General features: G+C 43.0%; 1 protein-coding gene across 1 annotated transcript; it reads right to left on the reverse strand.

Moving 5' to 3' along the window:
- Window positions 1-787: 787 nt before the first annotated feature.
- LOC115129314 (phosphodiesterase 6A, cGMP-specific, rod, alpha) lies at window positions 788-21,728 on the reverse strand. Its single transcript, XM_029659525.2, has 22 exons — window positions 21,165-21,728; window positions 18,615-18,767; window positions 18,440-18,529; window positions 18,180-18,320; window positions 17,916-17,990; window positions 17,704-17,768; window positions 17,512-17,578; window positions 17,086-17,133; window positions 16,586-16,735; window positions 13,306-13,449; window positions 13,000-13,065; window positions 12,493-12,639; window positions 12,082-12,189; window positions 10,681-10,790; window positions 10,310-10,397; window positions 8,956-9,056; window positions 7,612-7,719; window positions 6,974-7,037; window positions 6,536-6,610; window positions 5,882-5,965; window positions 5,585-5,753; window positions 788-3,765 (listed from the first exon to the last, which is right to left on the reverse strand). The coding sequence occupies exons 1-22, from the start codon at window positions 21,639-21,641 to the stop codon at window positions 3,716-3,718; spliced, it is 2,580 nt and encodes an 859-aa protein (XP_029515385.1). The 5' UTR covers window positions 21,642-21,728; the 3' UTR covers window positions 788-3,715.

The following is a 21,728-nucleotide window of genomic DNA, read 5'->3' on the forward strand; positions in this document are numbered from 1 at the left end:
TTTTTTTGTATCTTAGGCAGACAGATGGGAACGTGATGTAAATGGTTACTTCAGGTGCTGCAAACTGTCACAATCTAGCTAGCTGTGTGTGGTCTTTGGTGGAAGAAAAACAGACAGAAAAGGGCACACATTGTTTGTTTTGTGTTTTTATTTTTTATTTCTAGTTATTTTTGTTCTATTTACATCTAATGACTACAAAAAAACATTTTTTAACTTAGTTTTTGGTATATGGTAAATACTAGTAAGATTTTATATTTTTACATATGTTTGTTGTACTTTGCGTTTATTCTTTTCTATTTATACGCCACTTAGTTTGGATGTCTTTTTCTGTTTTGTGTGATTTCCTATGTGTTGAGAATGTAGAGACAAAATGCATTTCAGTATTTTTGAATTGTTAAAATCTAGTTTCATAGATACATTTATCTATAGGGGAAATGATCTGATGTTATAAATTATATTTTAATTCATGTAAATAGACTATGGCTTCCTTTTAAACTGAATACATTTCTCTTCAGAGATTGTTTACATTATTAAACTGTAGAAATGTTACTCATATACTGTACAAAGTACATATTCATTGATTTGCCTCCCAAAAATAAAATCCTAATGAACAACGTCAAGGTTTGGACATGACATTACAGGAGTTGTGCATTCATTGATGTGTCAATGGTTGAGACGGTGTTCATGTAGTACATGGAGCGAAGGAGGTCTTAACAGGTCAACTTTCGCTGTGGCACTACGATGTGGTGTTACAGTACACCACAAGAATGAGACAACACACAACATCAGTAGTTCAACTAGTTTAATATCTTCATCTTTCTTTCTGTGGCGCATATTCAGAACGTATACATGCAGTGCCTGACTTTGTAGCAGGACTCCATACTAGGCTGCACATTCTGACCTACAGTAGTCAGTAATGACAACACATGAAAGCAAGAAAAGGGTATTTCTCTATTGAAAGGCTTACACAGCAAAGCAATATCAACCTTTTCCCACTGCTTTTTACAAAGAGAAACATCACGTCTGACACAAGCATATTTGGTATGATTCTATAATTTGTTGTTTTGATGCAGTGGTTTGGGAGAGGGGGGGTTGCTTAGTGTACAGTGTCTGTGGCCTCAGTTATCCTTGCTAAGGGGACATATCTAGCTAGCCTAGCGGACGGACGCACTAACTGATTAGGACTTCCCCATTAATGGTGTCTCTTAAGGAGCCACTGGCCAATTTTCCACTCAGCCTGCCTGTGATTCATGTCAGTGTGACGCTCTCTAACTGGCTGTCTCTCATCCCCCTGCAGCCTCAGCCTCTATGCGGCTACGAGACAGTAGGAGCCTCACTGAGCACCACAGCCCTATAGGGCCAACCCTGACTGCAGCACTCCCCTATTGGTTAAACAGAGAGGCAGCCCGGTCAGTGCGGTGCTCAGCACAGTGCTCAGCACAGTGATTACCTATGTCACCTACTGTGTTGTGTAGTGGTGACGCACGGCTCTTCGCAACAGTAAAGGAAAGCACGCCCCCTCTGATTCCATCTGCCAATCAGTTCTCATTCTCCGTTCTCAATTAGGCCGGGCATCTTTCTGTGTTTTGTAAGACTGTTATGTATGACCCCAGTGGGATAGTTAACACACACACCTTGTACACACACTGTAACACTCACTACTCATGAGGGTGATGCTGATGCTGATGCTGTGGACTTAATTCTGCAGTGAGGGAGCAATGCAGAGTACCGGTTTATTTACATAATTAATAACAATAGGATAGGGTAGCATAGGATACACATCTATATCAATTTAAATATAGGGATACACTGCTGAATTCAAGGATAGTCTACTACTGTACATATACAGTGCATTCAAAAAGTATTCAGACCCCTTGACTTTTCCCACATTTTGTCACGTTACAGCCTTATTCTTAAATGGATCAAATGTTTTTTTTCCCTCATCAATCTACATACAATAACCGATAATGACAAAGAAAAAACATTTTTTTTAAAACATTTTTGCAAATGTATTACATTTAAAAACTGAAATATAACATTTACATAAGTTTTCAGACCCTTTACTCAGTACTTTTGGCACCTTTGGCAGTGATTACAGCCTCGTGTCTTCTTTGGTATGACGCTACAAGCTTGGCACACCTGTATTTGGGGAGTTTCTCCCATTCTTCTCTACAGATCCTCTCAAGCTCTGTCATGTTGGATGGGAAGTGTCGCTATTTTCAGCTCTCTCCAGAGATGTTTGATTGGGTTCAAGTCCAGGCTCTGGCTGGGCCACTCAAGGACATTCAGAGACTTGTCCCAAATAGAGTAGTCTGACAGTCTTAATGTGCCTTTTGGCAAACTCCAAGCGTGTTGTCTTGTGCCTTTTACTGGGGAGTGGCTTCTGTCTGGCCACTCTACCATAAAGTCCTGATTTGTGGAGTGCTGCAGAGATGGTTGTCCTTCTGGAAGGTTCTCCCATCTCCACAGAGGAACTCTGGAACTCTGTCAGAGTGACCTCCCTGACCAAGGCCCTTCTCCTCCAATTGCTCAGTTTGGCCGGGCAGCCACCTCTAAGAAGATTCTTGGTGGTTCCAAACTTCTTCCATTTAAGAATTTTGGAGGCCACTGTGTTCTTGGGGACCTTCAATGCTGTAGAAATGTTTTGGTACCCTTCCACAGATCTGTGCCTCGACACAATCCTGTCTCGGAGCTATATGGACAATTCCTTCGACCTTACGGTTTGGTTTTGGTCCCACAGTTGACATGCACTGTCAACTGTAGGACCTTATATAGACAGGTGTGTGACTTTCCAAATCATGTCCAATCAATTGAATTTGCCACAGGTGGACTCCAATCAATTTGTAGAAACATGTCAAGGATGATCAATGGAAAAGGGATGCACATGAGCTCAATTTCGAGTCTCATAGCAAAGGGCCTGAATACTTATGTAAATAAAGTATTTCTGTATTTTATTTCTAAAAGCCTGTTTTTGCATTATACATTTACATTACATTTAAGTCATTATTGTGTGTAGATTAATGAGGAAAACATGTAATTTTATACATTTTAGAATAAGGCTGTAACATATCAACATGTGGCAAAAGTTAAGGGGTCTGAATACTTTCAGAATACAGTGTATGTTTAGCCTATGGAAATGATACCCAACCTTTTTTTGCTAACTGAATTCCGTATTTCTAAGGAAGTCAATTTCACATTGCCAAATTAATGAGTGTGTAAGTACATGGTAAATTCCAGTAAAATACCTAAATATTTACATTCATTGCACAGGAATAGGCTGTGTTTGAATTTGTCCATGAACTGCTTCATCCTGTGGATCCTCTGGCTTGGTACCATATATAGGTCAATGTACAGCACAGTGCAGTATGCTGTAAGGCTATGCTAAGCTAATGCTATCCGGCTCTAGTTATGTATACTGTAATGCTAAGCTAATGCTAATTGGTACTAGTTATGTATGCTGTAAGTCTACGCTAAACTAATGCTAACTGGCTCTTGTTCAGTATACTGGAAGGCTATATTAAGTTAATGCTAACCCACTCTGGTTATGTATACTGTAAGGGTATACTAAGTTAATGCTAACCGGCTCAAGTTCAGCATACTGTAAGGCTACGCTAGGCTAATACTAACCAGCTCTAGTAGACCGATATCTGGTACAGGAACGTAAAACTCCTGTCTTGGTACAGTCACTTTGGTCCAGGACTGGTATCTCTCAAGTCTAGTTGACGACACAGGTCTTTGACTGGGGCGCTGCTTCAGCTGCACTCGCTGTGTGAGAGAGGGAACAACACAGGGTTAGAGGACAGGGTCCATATTCACAAAGCGTCACATAATAGATGTGCTGATGTAGGATCAGGTCCTCTCTGTCTATATAATCTTATTAATTATGATCGAAAAGGGAAAACTGATCCTAGATCAGCACTGCTACTCTGAGACACTTTATGAATATAGATCCTGATCTCACATTTATGAAGTTGAATGAGCCCCAGAGCTTAAACTATACATTGTATCAAGGAGAGACAGTCCAAGTTTATGTCAGTCTGCAGTGTTTTCCTCTAGGGTTTTGCCTGTCCCCATAGAGACATGCTCTTAGTACACTGAAGAAAAATATAAAAGCAACATGTAAAGATCCCAGAAATGTTCAATAGGCACAAAAAGCTTATTTCTCTAAAATGTTGTGCTCAAATTTGTTTGCATCCCTGTTAGTGAGCATTTCTCCTTTTCCAAGATAATCCATCCACCTGACAGGTGTGGCATATCAAGAAGCTGATTAAACAGCATGATCAGTACACAATAAAAGGCCACTCTAAAATGTGCAGTTTTGTCACACAACACAATGTGCCACAGATGTCTCATATTTTGAGGGAGCTTTCAATTGGCATGCTGACTGCAGGAATGTCCACCAGAGCTGTTGCCAGATAATTGAATGTTAATTTCTCTACCATAAGCCGTCTCCAACCAGCTTCACAACTGCATACCACTTGTAACCAACCAGGCCAGCCCAGGACCTCCACATCCGACTGCTTCTCCTGCAGGATCGTCTGAGACCAGCTACCCGGCCAACTGATGAAAGTGTGGGTTTGCACAACTGAAGAATTTCTGCACAAACTGTCAGAAATTGTCTCAGGTAAGCTCATTTGCGTGCTCGTCGTCCTCACCAGGGTCTTGACCTGACTGCAGTTCAGCATCTTAACCAACTTCACTTGACAAATGCTCACCTTCGATGGCCACTGGCACACAGAGAAGGTTTGCTGATGTCAACACTGTGAACAGAGTGCCTACGGTGGAGGTGGGGTTATGGTATGGGTAGGCATAAGCTACGGACAATGAACACAATTGCAATTTATTGATGGCAATTTGAATGCACAGAGACACCGTGACGAGATCCTGAGGACCATTGTTGTGCCATTCATCCGTCGCCATCACCTCACGTTTCAGCATGATAATCCTGGTAGCTGAAAACGTCCCAGTTGGCCTGCACACTCATCAGACATGTCACCCATTGAGCATGTTTGGATGATCCAGATCAATGTGTATGACAGTATGTTCAAGTTCCCTTCCAATATCAATAAACTTCACACAGCCATTGAAGAGGAGTAGGACAACATTCCACAGGCCACAATCAACAACCTGATCAACCCCTGTGACTAACATATGCATATCTGTATTCCTAGTCATGTGAAATCCATAGATGAGGGTATACTGGATTTATTTCAATTGACTGATTTCCTTATATGAACTGTAACTCAGTAAAATCTTTGAAATTGTTGCATGTTACATTTATATTTAAGTTCAGTGTAGTTTCCACCATGTATCCAGAGTGGCACATCGGTCTAAGGGACTGCAGCTCAGTGCTAGAGGTGTCACTACAGACCCTGGTTTGATTCCAGGCTGTATCACAACTGGCCTTGATTGGGAGTCCCATAGGGCTGCGCGCAATTGGCCCAGCATCGTCCGGGTTTGGCCAGGGTAGGCCGTCATTGTAAATAAGAATTTGTTCTTAATTGACTTGCCTAGTTAAATAAAGGTTAAATAAAAAATCAAATGTCTAAAGAGGAAGTGTGGAGTATCTCTTAATGTGCGTTACCCTGCTTGGCTGCGGTGGCTGTAACAGCTGCATCCTCCTTGACTGTCTTGGCCTCCTCCAGAGCAGCCAGCTTAGCTTCGTGTATCTCCTTTAGAGCATTCCACTCCTTCCTGTTGTTCAGCAGCCGGTCCAGCATGGGAGTGATCTCCACATGGAAACGGGAGAACTCCTAGAGGAGGTGGGGGAGATGGCGAGGAGGTGGAAAGTGTCAGTTCAAAATCCTAGCTAGATCTAAGTTACTTGGTATCCAGTGCCAACTATTAGTTATTTATTTATGATGGAGACACAAGGACTCACCTTGTACACAAAAGCACAGACAAAATCGATGAAACCACACTGCATCTTGGGAAGATCAGCTGATTTAGTCCTGTCCATCATGGGCTGGGGAGGGGGGTGGGGGAGGTTCATGGGATTAGTAGAACAAATGTACTAAAACTTGGCACTGCTTGACTCCAACTAAAGCAATCAAATGAACCTAAACTACATGTTCCCGTTCTGACACAAATACACTCCTAGGGATCTTGCTGGGTAAAATGGTGTGTCAGTTGACTCGGCTGTAGTGACCACATCTGAATCACCACGCTACATAATAGACATCACCACATGCCCTATGGGAACTCTCCCTTACTCTCGCTCTCTCCCTTTCTCTCTCTCTATCTCCCTTTCTCTCTCTCCATCTCTCTCCGTCTCCCTCCCTTTCACTCTCTCTCCCCCTATCTCTCTTGCGCTCTCTTTTTCTCTCTCTCCATCTCTCTCCATCTCTCTCTCACTCTCCATCTCTCTCCGTCTACCTCCCTTTCACACTCTCTCCCCCTCTCTCTCTTGCTCTCTTCCCCTATCTCTCTTGCGCTCTCTTTTTCTCTCTCTCCCTCTCTCACCCTCTCCCTCTTACCCCCTCTCTCTCTCTCTTTCTCTTTCTCCTCCTCCTCAAGTCTCCCATTCAGTTCTTACAATAGGCTGCTGTTCCAGTACAGTCCTCTCCAGGTCACCCTGCTCCCAGAACTCTGCAGCCACAGACAGCGCCACCTGCAGGCCCACACAGGAATGGTCACACACACAACACTCACAGACCAACATTATGAAACTTACAGAATGATGATGTCCATAGCAACAAGAGTACATTTGCACTGATGTGAGTTTGTGCTCACTTGCCTCAACGGAAATATTCTGTTACGATTTAATAGATACTGTAGTATGAAAGGTCTGCTTCTGATGCAATCCAGAGTTTACAAGAAAAATGGCATTACAGCAATGGTACTCCATACTAATTGCTATTCCTCTCACATCCTCTTCTGTTTTCAATGTGGACTGCTGAAAGCCACATGTTCTAAGATGCTGTGTCGTTATGAGAAAAGCAGCACAACTTAATCCTTCAAACATCTGTGTTACCTTGCTCTGGATGTCCCATGGTTTGGCAATAGCAGACAGATCGCAGGCCGTCATCATCATAGCCCTGTGTATGTAGAGGACAGATAGAGTGTGAGTATAAATCAAATCAATCACATTTATTTATAAAAACCCTTTTTACATCAGCAGATGTCACAAAGTGACAAAAACCCCAAAGAGCAAGCAACGCAGATGTAGAAGCACGGTGGATAGGAAAAACTCCTTAGAAAGGCATGAACTTAGGAAGAATCCTTGAGAGGAACCAGGCTCTGAGGGGTGGCCAGTCCTCTTCTGGCTGTGCCTGGTGGAGATTATAAGAGTACATGGCCAATAAGGCCAGATCGTTCAAAGGTCAGCGAGAAAATCAGTTGTGACAGGAGTATAATTATTTTCTCCACACCTTAGTGAACCCATATTTTTTTACGGATTGTGTTGAAGTCTAATATAGTCTTGGACCTGTAAAGACCTCCATAGATTATATTTGTCTTAGTGTCTGTCCTGTCTTGTCTTAGTTTTGTCTTCGTTTCTGCCCTGTTACGTTTGAAAAGTGAAATCTTACAAAGACCTCCATAGTTTCCGCCACAGGGCAATTACTACCCTCATATGCCTAGACCTACAACTCTCCTATGGAATTCACCTACATGACTATCTCCTTGCGAGTGGTCTGCTGCGTCATGTACGTGGTCCACTCATCCCAGGTCTCGTAGGTCTTCGATTGGTCCACGATCTTCTGGAACATGGTTCTTTTCCTACAGACAGGAGGAAATCATCCTCAGTTACCGTGACACAGTATGCTTCCCATATGGCACACTATTCCCTATATAGGGCACTACTTTTGACCAGGCTGATCACAAGTAGTGCACAATGTAGGAAATAGGGTGCCATTGGTATTTAGGATTGGTATTTTATTAGGATCCCCATTAGCTGTTGTGAAAGCAGCAGCTACTTTTCCTGGGGTCTACACAAAACATGAACCATTACATACAGTTGAAGTCAGAAGTTTACATACAATTAGGTTGGAGTTCTTAAAACCTTGTTTTTCAACCACTCCACAAATTTATTGTTAACAAACTATAGTTTTGGCAAGTCAGTTAGGACATCTACTTTGTGCATGACACAAGTAATGTTCCCAACAATTGTTTACAGACAGATTATTTCACTTATAATTCACTGTATCACAATTCCAGTGGGTCAGAAGTTTACATACACTAAGTTGACTGTGCCTTTAACCAGTTAAGACTAGGGCTGAATACTGCCCCCTTTGGAGGAAGTGCGTGGCCATAGTAAACAGAATTTTTTTTGTCCAAAATTGCTAATATATGCATATAATAATTATTATTGAATAGAAAACACTCTAAAGTTCCTAAAACCGTTTAAATTATGTCTGTATGTAAAGCAGAACTCTCAGGGCAGCCTTTCTCCCAAACTCTCTCTTGTCAAGAGAAAAGTTGGGTCAACTTTGACGTCATCGCCCACACCCTTCCCAAGCAGCTACTGATCTGGGAACAGTTTGTATGTGTTCAGCGCGATGTCTGCTTTCAAATGGGGCGTTCATTGTGAGAATACAGAACATTAATAGTTAAGAACAGCTCAAACCCAGAACTACATACATTTAAAACAATCACTTCACAATCTCTATGCTCTCATGTACTCATGTGCCTTTTCATAAGTATTAACACCCCTGGATTTCTTCACGTTTTATTGTGTTACAAAGTGGGATTAACATTTAAAATACTCTGTCAAAGTAGAAGATACATATATTTGTCTTCATGTATGAAAAATAAAACACTACTGTATCTTAATTAGATAAGTATTAATCCCGCCTTTGCCTTTTTGCAAACAGGATGCATATTTTGGAATATATTTTATTCAGTACAGGCTTCCTCCATTTTAAATTCAGGCTGTAACAACGAAATGTGTAAAATGTCAAGGGGTGTGAATACTTTCTGAAGGCACTGTACAACAGTTGGACAGTAGCTACTCACTTAAAGTAGAGAGCGAGGTCAGTGGCGATGATGGCGATGTCCATCAGATGAATGACATGCTCGTGCTGAGCACGACTGAGATTCTGATAAATATTTAAGGCCTGAAACAGATTAACAGATATCAACATAGATATATATTTGAATGTGATAACATATTCATATTTAACATGTACTGTTGAATCCGCAAATACCAAACAAAGATGTATAGTAAATCAAATGTATGATTAACAAATAACAAACATGTGAAGCTGCTGCCTGCCACAGTTCATGGTTAGTGATAATGTGAACATTGAAAGGTTGCCTAATTATGGGATTGCTGGTGGGCAGATTCTCCCAGGCACTTTCTGTGCCATCAGAACTGCATCATTCACAGTATGACTTCTCCAAGAGAGAAACCAACCCCTCTCAGGTCAGAACCTCTAGAACAGGGATCATCAACTACATTTGGCCGAGGGCATGGTCCGGGGGCCGGAACATAATTACAAATAATTGTAGACTGACAATTGACTGCAAGAAGCCCAAACCGATGTCATATTTGACTAAAATATAGCAATGTCAAACCTTGCTTACATTTAAATACGATCACATACACTGACATTAGGAACATCAAACATTAGGAACATCTTCCTAATATTGAATTGCACCCCCTTTTGCCCACAGAACAGTCTCAAATTATTGGGGCATGGACTCTACAAGGTCAAAAGCATTCAACAGGGATGGTGGCCCATGTTGACTTCAATGCTTCCCACAGTTGTGTCAAATTGTCTGGATGTCCTTTGGGTGGTGGACCATTATTGATACACGGGAAACTGTTGAGTGTGAAAAACCCTGCAGCATTGCAGTTCTTGACACAAACCGGTGCGCCTACTACCATACCCCGTTCAAAGACACTTACATTTTCTGTCTTTCCCAATCACCCTCTGAATGGCACACATACACAATCCATGTTTCAATTGACTCAAGGCTTAAAAATCATTCTTTAACCTGTCTCCTCCCCTTCATCTACACTTGAAGTGGATTTAACAAGTGACATCAATAAAGGATCATAGCTTTCACCTGGATTCACCTGGTCAGTCTATGTCATGGAAAGAGCGGGTGTTCTTAATGTTTTGTATACTCAGTGTAGATCTCTACATTATGCGTTATAATACTTGGGAACAGATTTCCAAAATTAAAATCACTTGGAGCTGATGTCCTGGTGTTTTTCCATGTCAGAAAATTGTTATTATTTTAATTTTATTTATTGCTCAGAAACCTTTTTTGGGGGGGCTAAATAAAACCACCCACTGGCCAATTTCAGCCCATGGTGACTATGTAGGGAATAGGGTGCCATTTGGGAAGCAACCTCACTCACAGGGTCTCTCAGCAGGGTCTTCCCAGTCTCCAGATGGTGTCTCTCCAGGATGGAGGAGCCGTGGAGCTTTGCGAGAGGGTTTCCAGACCTGACAAACACAGAAGGAGGGAGAGGGAAAAAAATTATTATAGCCATTGGTAAGTAATGAGTCATTGCTTTCTCTGTTGATGTTTCTACAACTTTCCAGGTATCACTGTTGGCAGCGTATCTGGGTTATAATAGTCTTTGTTTACCTTCAAACACATAAGCTATGATTGGTTGAGCTTACCTGGCATATACCCCGTCCTTTTGGTACTTTAGACAGGCTCAAATCAAACAGTCAAACTATTTGAAAGAAAACCAAAAAAATGTAAACCCAGTCATTCCCTTACTTCATCTGGTAGAGGTTGTTGGTGCCTCTGTGGTCGACATCGTGGCATAAGCCAGCTGTTACCATGGCCATGGTCTCTAGCTCTGTGTAATAACGCTTCAGGTCACCTGTCTAATGCAATAATACAGGAAGTTAGGTTTGGTCACATGTCTAATGATACAGGAAGTTAGGTTTGGCCACATGTCTAATGATAAGGAAGTTAGGTTTGGCCACATGTCTAATGATACAGGAAATTAGGTTAGGGTCCAGGATTCATGGGGCTACCACCAGGGGCTATATGGAGCCACACATGGGCCTCTTACTAAGTCCCCTCTCCCCTCCTGCTCCTATGGAGATGGCTGGCTCTGGAGGCCTCGTTAGAAGCAATAAAGCCTGGACCGAGCTGAGCCACACAGCCACGCAGAAGAGGACTGCTGATAATGAGCCTGACCCCCCTCCCTTCCGCTGTGAGTTAAGTTACTGTACGTCTGAAGAGTTCACTGTGGTTATAGGAAAGCAGCGCTGGAAAAAGTACCCAATTGTCATACTTTTGTAAAAGTAAAGTTCCCTTAATAGAAAATGACTCAAGTAAAAGTGAAAGTCACCCAGTAAAATACAACTTGAGAAAAAGTCTGAAAAGTATTTGGTTTTAAATACACTTACGTATCAAAAGTAAATGTAATTGCTAACATATACTTAAGTATCAAAAGTAAAAGTATTAATGATTTCAAATTCCTTATTAAGCAAACAATTTTCTTGTTTATTTATTTCCGTATAGCCAGGGGCACACTCCAACACTCAGACATCATTTACAAACGAAGCATGTATGTTTGGTGAGTCTGCCAGATCAGAGCTATTCAGGATGACCAGGGATAAGTGCATGAATTGGACCATTTTCCTGTCCTGCTAAGCATTCAAAATGTACTTTTGGGTGTCAGGGAAAATGTATAGAGTAAAAAGTACATTATTTTCTTTAGGAATGTAGTGGAGTAAAAATAAAACCAGTCAAAAATCCAGATACCCCGAAAAATGACTTAAGTAGTATTTTAATGTATTTTTACTTAAGTACTTTACTCCACTGTAGGAAGGAACAATGCAGAAAGGAATGGTCACACTTGGAGGACTCATTACATGACAGGGGAGGAGGGTATCAGTGTAAGGGGTTCAGTAAAGATAGATCACCTGGCCACCACAGCTTGAAGATATATTACATGTATCAACTGTCATGGTATCATCCATGGTGTCAGTGCAAGGTATTGTAGGTGAAATGTTTATTCCTGAGGGTTTGTGTAATATAAGTATGTATGCATCCCAAAGGGTGCCCTATTCCCTATATAGTGTACTAATTTTGATCGGGGCTCATAGGGCTCTGATCAAAAGTAATGCATTATATAGGGAATAGGGTGCCATTTGAAGTACTCACCATGAGCAGAGTGAACATGGTCTGGCCCACGTTGAAGCCATGACTCCAGTTGTGGTAGGTGATCTGCCTGTAGCCCTTACTGAGGGAGTAACAGAACCTGGTGAGGGTCTGAGAGACACATATAGGACAGGCATTGTTACAGACCAGATAGCTCTCAACAGCTAGATGGTTTTTGGCACACTATGTTAATACATGTTGTACATTAGGAGAGTATATAATCATTATCTATATTAACATAAACTGTCATGATGTAGTTATTAAATGCTACTCATGCAATTGTTAAGCCTTTAATTGTGTAGCCTTGCTTTATAACCCACTGCTGTATGTGTTCTCTAAATGGAACACATGACGTGGCAATAGTGTGGGCCATATGTCTCTTGCCAAGATGCTTCTTCATCAGTGATGTCTCACCTCACGGGGGACGTGGAACTTGTCCACCACTCCCAACTCATAGTACATCTTAATGCCTAACTTGACCAGGTCCAGATGACTGTGCTCAAAGTCACAGAAGTGAAACTCAAAGAGCTCCGACTTGGAAGAGGGTGGTAGAACTTCCGACTGTATGGAGACAGGGAAACAAAATGCATTACGGGTTCTACCAAGGCAGCTAGCCAGCCAATCAGTCAGCCAGTCAGCCAGTCACTCCACCAGCCAGCCAGCCAGTCAGCCAGTCACTCCACCAGCCAGTCAGCCAGTCAGCCAGTCACTCCACCAGCCAGCCAGTCAGCCAGTCACTCCACCAGCCAGCCAATCAGTCAGCCAGTCAGCCAGTCACTCCACCAGCCAGCCAATCAGTCAGCCAGTCAGCCAGTCACTCCACCAGCCAGCCAGCCAGTCAGCCAGTCACTCCACCAGCCAGCCAGTCAGCCGACACAAGAAGCAAGTAGAAAATAAATGTTAGTTAGAATAGTTGTTTACCAGGATTGCTTCCAGTTCCACCTCCTCACACTCATGTGGTTCCTTTCCATACCTATCCCTGGTATTCTAAAAGCAAAGCACACCATCAGTGTTCACCTTAGATGAAACAGCATTATATCAATCCATTTCTGAATTTCCTGGAAAACCTTGGTTATTTCTCAGTAAATAGCTCTCAGTCTAAATCTCACAGATGGTAACTAGCGTTCCACTATTTACTGACTACCTAATATCCAGTATGACAGACTTTTTTCCATGTTATAAATGCACTTTTCATCTGGTGTCTATGAATAATGTTACTTTACCCACCAATACATTCTGGGTCTCATCCGTCCTGCACTTGATGTGGTACAGCACCATGTCCTGGAAGATGTCCTTCCTGTTCTCCAGCTTGTTCCACTTGTCATAGGTGTCTGTGTTGAGCACAGACCAGCCAAGGAACTGGGTGAGAGACTGCCATGACCAGAGAAAGAGTTAGACTATTGAATTTCAGTCCTTGGTCAACATAATAAGTATACACTCAGTATACACTCAGTACACACAGACACGATCAAATGGTATTGAGAGGGGGATGTGGTACAAGCTATCATTTAGAATGGAGTACTGTAACTGACAATGTTATTGATAAGTATCTGAAATGGCCCTATGAAGTAGTATTATGTGTTAACTGGCACTATCTGAAATGCAAGAGTAGATGAGAGTACAGATGTAGGATCTTAATTTGATCACTATTTTGTTGCTGAGATTTTCTATTTTGTTGCTGAGAAATGAAAACTTGGAGTATATTTGAGTTTTAAAAAGGCTTCTAATGTTTGTAATTTCCAAAAAGTTGACAAACCCTTCCAAAATGTCCATTAATTATAATCCACATAACAATTCACACTTTCTGTTGCTGCAGCAAGAAGGGGCCTTAACTCTCAGTCTGCATCCAGAAGACGCTTTAACTCTCAGCTCTCACCTAGAAGTAGCTTTAACTCTCAGCCCTCATCCGGAAGGAGCTTTAACACTCAGCCTTCATCCAAAAGTAGCTTTCTCCCAGCCCTCATCTAGAAGGAGCCTTAACTCTCAGTCTGCATCCAGAATAAGCTTTAACTCTCATCCCTCACCCAGAAGGAGCTTTAACACTCAGCCCTCATCCAGGAGCTTTAACTCTCAGCCCTCATCCAGAAGGAGCTTTAACACTCAGCCCTCATCCAGAAGGAGCTTTAACTCTCATCCCTCATCCAGAAGGAGCTTTAACTCTCAGCCCTCATCCAGAAGGAGCTTTAACACTCAGCCCTCATCCAGAAGGAGCTTTAACTCTCAGCCCTCATTTAGAAGAAGCTTTAACTCTCAGCCCTCATCCAAAAGGAGCTTTAACTCTCAGCCATCATCCAAAGGAGCTTTAACTTTCAGCCCTCATCCAAAAGGAACTTTAACTCTCAGCCCTCATCCAGAAGGAGCATTAACTCTCAGCCATCATCCAGAAGAAGCTTTAACTCTCAGCCATCATCCAAAGGGAGCTTTAACTCTCAGCCCTCATCCAAAGGAGCTTTAACTCTTAGCCCTCATCCGAAGGAGCTTTAACTTTCATGCCATCATCCAAAAGGAGCTTTAACTCTCAGCCATCATCCAAAAGGAGCTTTAACTTTCAGCCCTCATCCAAAGGAGCTTTAACTTTCATGTCATCATCCAAAAGGAGCTTTAACTCTAACCAATAAACAATGCAGATACTGCCAATGGCCTGTGTTTATTTATACAGCAGTTACACAGTGCTGTCACTCTCTACCTCCCCCTCAGTAGCAGCAGCTCTGGACTCAGTGCTCTCTCTCTCTACCCCCCCCCCCTCCCTCAGTAGCAGCATCTCTGAATTCAGTGCTGTCTCTCTCTACCTCCCCTTCAGTAGCAGCATCTCTGCTGTCCTCTCTCTACCCCCCCACCCCACCCCCTCAGTATAGCAGCAGCTCTGGACTCAGTGCTGTCTCTCTCTACCTCCCCTCAGTATAGCAGCAGCTCTGGACTCAGTGCTGTCTCTCTCTACCTCCCCCTCAGTAGCAGCATCTCTGCTGTCCTCTCTCTACCCCCCTCAGTATAGCAGCAGCTCTGGACTCAGTGCTGTCTTCTCTCTACCTCCCCCTCAGTAGCAGCATCTCTGAACTCAGTGCTGTCTTCTCTCTACCTCCCCTCAGCAGCAGCGTCTCTGAACTCAGTGATGTCCACTCTCTACCTCCCCCTCAGCTGCATCTCTGAACTCAGTGATGTCCACTCTCTACCTCCCCCTCAGCAGCAGCATCTCTGAACTCAGTGCTGTCTCTCTCTACCTCCCCTCAGTAGCAGCAGCTCTGGACTCAGTGCTCTCTCTCTCTACCCCCCGTCAGTAGCAGCATCTCTGAATTCAGCGCTGTCTCTCTCTACCTCCCCCTCAGTAGCAGCATCTCTGAACTCAGTGCTGTCTCTCTCTACCTCCCCTCAGCAGCAGCATCTCTGAACTCAGTGATGTCCTCTCTCTACCTCCCCCTCAGCAGCAGCATCTCTGAACTCAGTGCTGTCCTCTCTCTACCTCCCCTTCAGTAGCAGCATCTCTGAACTCAGTGCTGTCCTCTCTCTACCTCCCCCTCAGCAGCAGCATCTCTGAACTCAGTGATGTCCACTCTCTACCTCCCCCTCAGCAGCAGCATCTCTGAACTCAGTGATGTCCTCTCTCTACCTCCCCCTCAGCAGCAGCATCTCTGAACTCAGTGATGTCCTCTCTCTACCTCCCCCTCAGCAGCAGCATCTCTGAACTCAGTGCTGTCCTCTCTCTACCTCCCCCTCAGCAGCAGCATCTCTGAACTCAGTGATGTCCACTCTCTACCTCCCCCTCAGCAGCAGCATCTCTGAACTCAGTGATGTCCTCTCTCTACCTCCCACTCAGCAGCAGCATCTCTGAACTCAGTGTTGTCCTCTCTCTACCTCCCCCTCAGTAGCAGCAGCTCTGAACTCAGTGATGTCCTCTCTCTACCTCCCCCTCAGTAGCAGCATCTCTGAACTCAGTGCTGTCCTCTCTCTACCTCCCCCTCAGCAGCAGCATCTCTGAACTCAGTGCTGTCCTCTCTCTACCTCCCCCTCAGCATCAGCATCTCTGAACTCAGTGCTGTCTTCTCTCTACCTCCCCCTCAGCAGCAGCATCTCTGAACTCAGTGCTGTCCTCTCTCTACCTCCCCCTCAGTAGCAGCAGCTCTGAACTCAGTGATGTCCTCTCTCTACCTCCCCCTCAGCAGAAGCATCTCTGAACTCAGTGCTCTACCTCCCCCAGTAGCAGCATCTCTGAACTCAGTGACCTCTCCCCCAGTCAGCAGCAGCATCTCTGAACTCAGTGATGTCCTCTCTCTACCTCCCCTCAGCAGCAGCATCTCTGAACTCAGTGCTGTCCTCTCTCTACCTCCCCCTCAGCAGCAGCATCTCTGAACTCAGTGCTGTCCTCTCTCTACCTCCCCCTCACCAGCAGCATCTCTGAACTCAGTGCTGTCCTCTCTCTACCTCCCCCTCAGTAGCAGCATCTCTGAACTCAGTGCTCTCTCTCTCTACCTCCCCCTCAGCAGCAGCAGCTCTGGACTTTACAGTAGCATACCTCCATCAGAGTTTCATCCTGCTCGTCAAAGGGTTTCCCATCTTTCCTGTTGTAGAAGGTGGCTACTGCGACAATTTCCTCTTTCTTATTCACGATGGGGAGGGACAGGACGTTCTTAATGATCCAGCCGGAGCTATCCACGGGCCCTTTCTGAACAGGACAAGGAAACAGGAACCACCTGACGTCAATGACTTCGCAATAGGTTCATAGCATTACAAAAACATTATTTGTTGATTTAAACCTGCCATACATACCTTTGAATGTGTTAATTCACAGCAGTGCATGACTTGACTACTAATATTTGCAGTACTTTGTATGGGTAAGTCTTTGCCTCAGTGTTGGAAATAGCAGCATTAATCTATTTGAATTGTGTCTAGGCCTGTCTACTATAATGGAAGTCCACTTGGCCACAGGACACTAACCCCTTCAGTAGCAGAGATGAGATTTGTTTAATTTGTGCGTTCAACAGCACTGAGCTAATCATGGAGAACGGATCTTACTTGGAAGCTGAAGAAGTCATCTTGTGCCGCGTTCATAATGTTACAGATCTGGAGGGGAGAAGAGGAAAGAGAGAAGAGAGGAGAGGGGAAGAGAGGAGAGGATGATCACGCTCGCTCAGATGGAAAAGCACTGCATGATTAGTTACAATGTCCACAAAATTGCAATTATCCATCATTTCAGTGCAAGAGCACATTTCATTTCCAGGCTGTGTGTGTTTGACAGCTGCATAATAAACTGTAATGGCTTTCTGGTTGTGTGATGCCCATGAATACCGCGTACAGGGAAGGGAAGATATGGGCTGCATACAAAATGGCACCCTAAAGTCCCTATGGGCCCTGGTCAAAAGTAGTGTGCTATATAGTGAAAAGGGTGCAATTTCGGACGCATTCATTCTTCATTTAGGAAGGGAAGGATTCCCAGCTCACCAGTCCCTCCTTAGCCACGTAGGTGGGCAGGCCACTGACCAGAGCCCAGTGGTCCGGAGCAGGGTTGCTGACAAGGACAGGGGGAGAGGGAGATTTTATACTATTACTATTTTAAAAAGTGTAAAAGCAGCACATACATGATAAGGTGATATATATAATTCCATTTTCCACATCATTGATGAAATGACTCACGGTAAAACTTTGATCTCCTCTTTTCCATGTAAAATGTAGTCAATCACTTTGTAGAAGTTTATTTCCTGGTGAAAAATGAGTTACATGTCATTGGAATGAGATTGAATACTGATCACGTATCAAATGACATATATTACCATTATTCATGTTTGAGTTGGCTCAGATCTGTCCGGGTCATTTGACTGTTGCCCGTTAAGTCACCAGTCACTCACTCTGCCATCAGGAGTCTTGGGTCCATCGTATTGAGGCACTTCTCCCATTAGCACAGGCCAAAGGTCATAGAATTCCTGCAACACACAGGGTTATTTAATTGAATCGTTCTCAAATACAAGGGGAACATATTAACCCACATCAATTCAACATGTTGAATTTAACATAACAAAAGGTCAACTGAACATGACTAGATAATGGTGAGTGGTTCCTGAGCATTAGCATGCTGATGTTTTTAGCAGATTGAGATTCATGTCCGACCTCACCTTAGTCTTGGTCATGTCCAGGAGGCCAACAGAGTAACGTTCACAGTTAAGGAACTCCCTGATGGTATAGAGGGCCTTGTGGAACTGTCTCTCAATATCTGTCATCTCCTCAAACACTTTGCTGGCAGACCAGAGCAGGACCTAGAGGGTGGGAGATGTCAGAGACAGCACAGTCGTAGCAGGGAAATATATGTCATTTCTGAAATATAAGCAGGCCTCATCGTCAATAAACTCATCAATAAAATCAAGAGAGGTCTTACCTGTCCTCTTCTGGTCTCACAGTTGTGAAGGTAGCTCAAATGGAACACTCTTAGGATCAGGTTGGCAAAGTTGAGATACTTCAACAGAGTCTGTTGCAGAAACATCTACGTTCAGTATAACTGAAGGGAGAGGTTAGGGTTGGAGATTAGAGGTTAGAGGTTAGGGATAGGTTACCTCCTCATCCTGCTTAGTGAAGTGTGGAGCTCCAATCTTGTTCACAGCCATCATAACAGCCACCATGTCCTTGCCGTTCATGATAGGGGTAGCCAAGACACTCTTGGTCTGGTATTCTTGGATCTGGTCCACAAAGTCACTGTAGTGGCTGCTCTGGAGGAAGAACCACAGGAAACGATTTAGAATTTATAAACAAACATCTATCAATGTGCTGTAGCTTGATACATTCAATTGACACTTTTGACCATAAATACATTGATGAGATCATCCAATTTACACATCACAGTGAAACCCGACACAACAAAAGGTGCTATATGGAACCAAAAAGGGTTCTTCGGTTCTCCCCATAGGAGAACCCTTTGAATAACCCCTTTTGGTTCCATGTAGAACCCTTTTGGGTTCCATGTAAGAACCCTTTCCTGAGAGGGTTGTACCTGGAACCAAAAACGATTCTCCTATAGGGGACAGCAGAAGTGTAGTCCCATAGGTAATAAAAGGTCAATTATTATTTGATTATGTAAAAACTCTCTTTCAGAACACTACTAAGGGGAGGGGAACTTGCTCAATGTTAAAAACAGAATATGCTTTTGTTATTTTCTATTAATCCAGGAATAGATTAATTCACTGCCTAACATATCCTCTAACGCTAAGAATGGTTTGATCTCTGTCATTGTGGGCTATTCTTGACTGGGGAATATATATCATGATTAAAACATGTGGATTAAAGGAGAAAGGACATTACAGGTCAACACTAAATAGAATAAAGGTGAGTTCTCTTGTTATTCCGCTGACTTGAGGAACATGGCTTTGTGCTATGACCTTTAGAAATAATCCAGGATCGCTCTAATTCAGCTGAGATTAAAGGCCTTATCCCTTGCAGGCCGAGTAACACCCAGCAGCCCTGCCTGCCTGCCTGCATGACCGACCGGCGGGGGAGGGGACTGCCTTGCCGTAATCCCACACCACACTTACATATCGCAGTAATGGTGGCTCTGCCTTTCACTAGGGAAAAGAAAGACCCAGAGCTCGATCCATCCTCTCCCTAATTACCATTTTAAAAATCCAGGCAACTAGAGTGATCTGACAGCCTCCGTCAGTGGTTGGACTCTGTAATCCTTGATATGAGTCATATGTCTCCCTTTACCACACACTGCTACATATGAGCATAACTATGAGCAGGACTATGAGCAGGGCTATGAGCAGGGCTAAGATAGGAAACATTTTCTAATCATGATGATACTTTGGATGTACTACTCTGTATTATTTTGGTAATGGATATTGTATCAGTGAGAGTTTGTGGTATTTGGTATAAAGATATTCTATCAGTGAGCATTTGTGGTATTTGGTAAAGGATATTTTATCAGTGAGCTTTTATGGTATTTGGTAAAGGGTATTTTATCAGTGAACGTTTATGGTATTTGGTAAAGGGTATTTTATCAGTAATCATTTATGGTATTTGCTAAAGGATATTTTATCAGTGAGCATTTATGGTATTTGGTAAAGGATATTTTATCAGTGAACGTTTATGGTATTTGGTAAAGGGTATTTTATCAGTAATCATTTATGGTATTTGCTAAAGGATATTTTATCAGTGAGCATTTATGGTATTTGGTAAAGGATATTTTATCAGTGAACGTTTATGGTATTTGGTAAAGGATATTTTATCAGTGAACGTTTATGGTATTTGGTAAAGGATATTTTATCAGTGAACGTTTATGGTATTTGGTAAAGGATATTTTATCAGTGAACGTTTATGGTATTTGATAAAGGATATTTTATCAGTGATCATTTATGGTATTTGGTAAAGGATATTTTATCAGTGAGTATTTATGGTATTTGGTAAAGGATATTTTATCAGTGAGTATTTATGGTATTTGGTAAAGGATATTTTATCAGTGAGTATTTATGGTATTTGGTAAAGGATATTTTATCAGTGAACGTTTGTAGTATTTGGTCAAATGAATAACAAGATTAAAGATGTGTCTGTATCACAAGAAAGTCTACTGGATAATAGGAATGTGACTATAATAAAAATATGTAAATGGTTTTATATGAAAGCAGAATAAATGTATTCGTTTTAGGTCAAATCATTTAATACAGGTATTGACAGTGATGGCCATCCACTGTGTTCAAGTTCAAATCTAATTTGTCACAGTACGGTGAAATGCTTACCTTGCAAGCCCTACCCAACAGTGAGGATACGGAGTAGAGTGACAAACATGTTAAGTATGAAAATAAGCTTGGCAATCACTTCCAAATGTCAAATGAATTGGCTCTAGTAAGATTGACCTGGCAGTAGTATCACAAATAGGATGGTCTTATGCTGCCCTCTAGAGGCAGTAGGACACTAGGCCCATGCGTCTGAATCTGACTGGAGCGCTACAGTCAGTTCTCATTTCTTCACTGGAAAGGAATTTCTTGGAATAAACATGACCACTTGATAAGGTAACACAAACGGGCAGGTAAACTGTAGTTGCCAGACCGCTATTGGGAATGTGAACCTTTAAGGGCAAGATTTCTCCACAATGATCTATAGCTTTGTATGTTTACCTCTGAGACATCTGGGATGTTGACAGTCTTCTTGGTGGTGGCCACATGGCCCACAATGCCGATGTCCATGGGAAAGACTATCTCACTGTCTGGCTGGACCAGGCACTCCTCCAAGGTGGCGTCCTTGTGCACGTTGAAGAGTCTCGTGGCCAGCTCGGCCGTGCCGTTACGCATCCGGTACATGAACAGGCTCATCTTCTCTGACCGTATCATGAAGCTGAGATGTTTCATGAAGTTGAAGATAGCCTTCTCCATCTGGATGTTGTCCTGCAGGTCTCTGACCATGTCAAATATGATCTCACTCTCCTCCACTGTGCTCAGCTCGTGGAAGCTGCTGGTGTTCACCTGGGAAGTCTTGTTGTCTTTGAAAAGGTCCGAGATGACCTTCGGGCGGAACTTGGTATCGTAGTACTGCTTGGCAAAGTCAGGGTTGCTGTCCAGAAACTTCTCAGCCACGTCTTTGTCCACGGCTGCCATTTTTCAGCTGATGTGTGTCTATATGCTATAGCTCCTCAAAGAGCTGGAAGTGTCTCTCCTCAGCTCACTGTGCTGGTTAACACTGTC

The sequence above is a fragment of the Oncorhynchus nerka genome, linkage group LG5, assembly GCF_034236695.1.
Source record: "Oncorhynchus nerka isolate Pitt River linkage group LG5, Oner_Uvic_2.0, whole genome shotgun sequence".
Taxonomy (NCBI): Eukaryota; Metazoa; Chordata; class Actinopteri; order Salmoniformes; family Salmonidae; genus Oncorhynchus; species Oncorhynchus nerka.

Coding starts and splice junctions, on each gene's coding strand:
- LOC115129314 (XM_029659525.2), bottom strand. CDS start 21,641: ATGGCAGCCGTGGACAAAGACGTGGCTGAGAAGTTTCTGGACAGCAAC. Junction 12,190..12,492: donor AGTTCCACGTCCCCCGTGAG/GTGAGACATCAC, acceptor TGTGTCTCTCAG/ACCCTCACCAGGTTCTGTTA. Junction 3,766..5,584: donor AGCCACCGCAGCCAAGCAGG/GTAACGCACATT, acceptor TCTCTCACACAG/CGAGTGCAGCTGAAGCAGCG.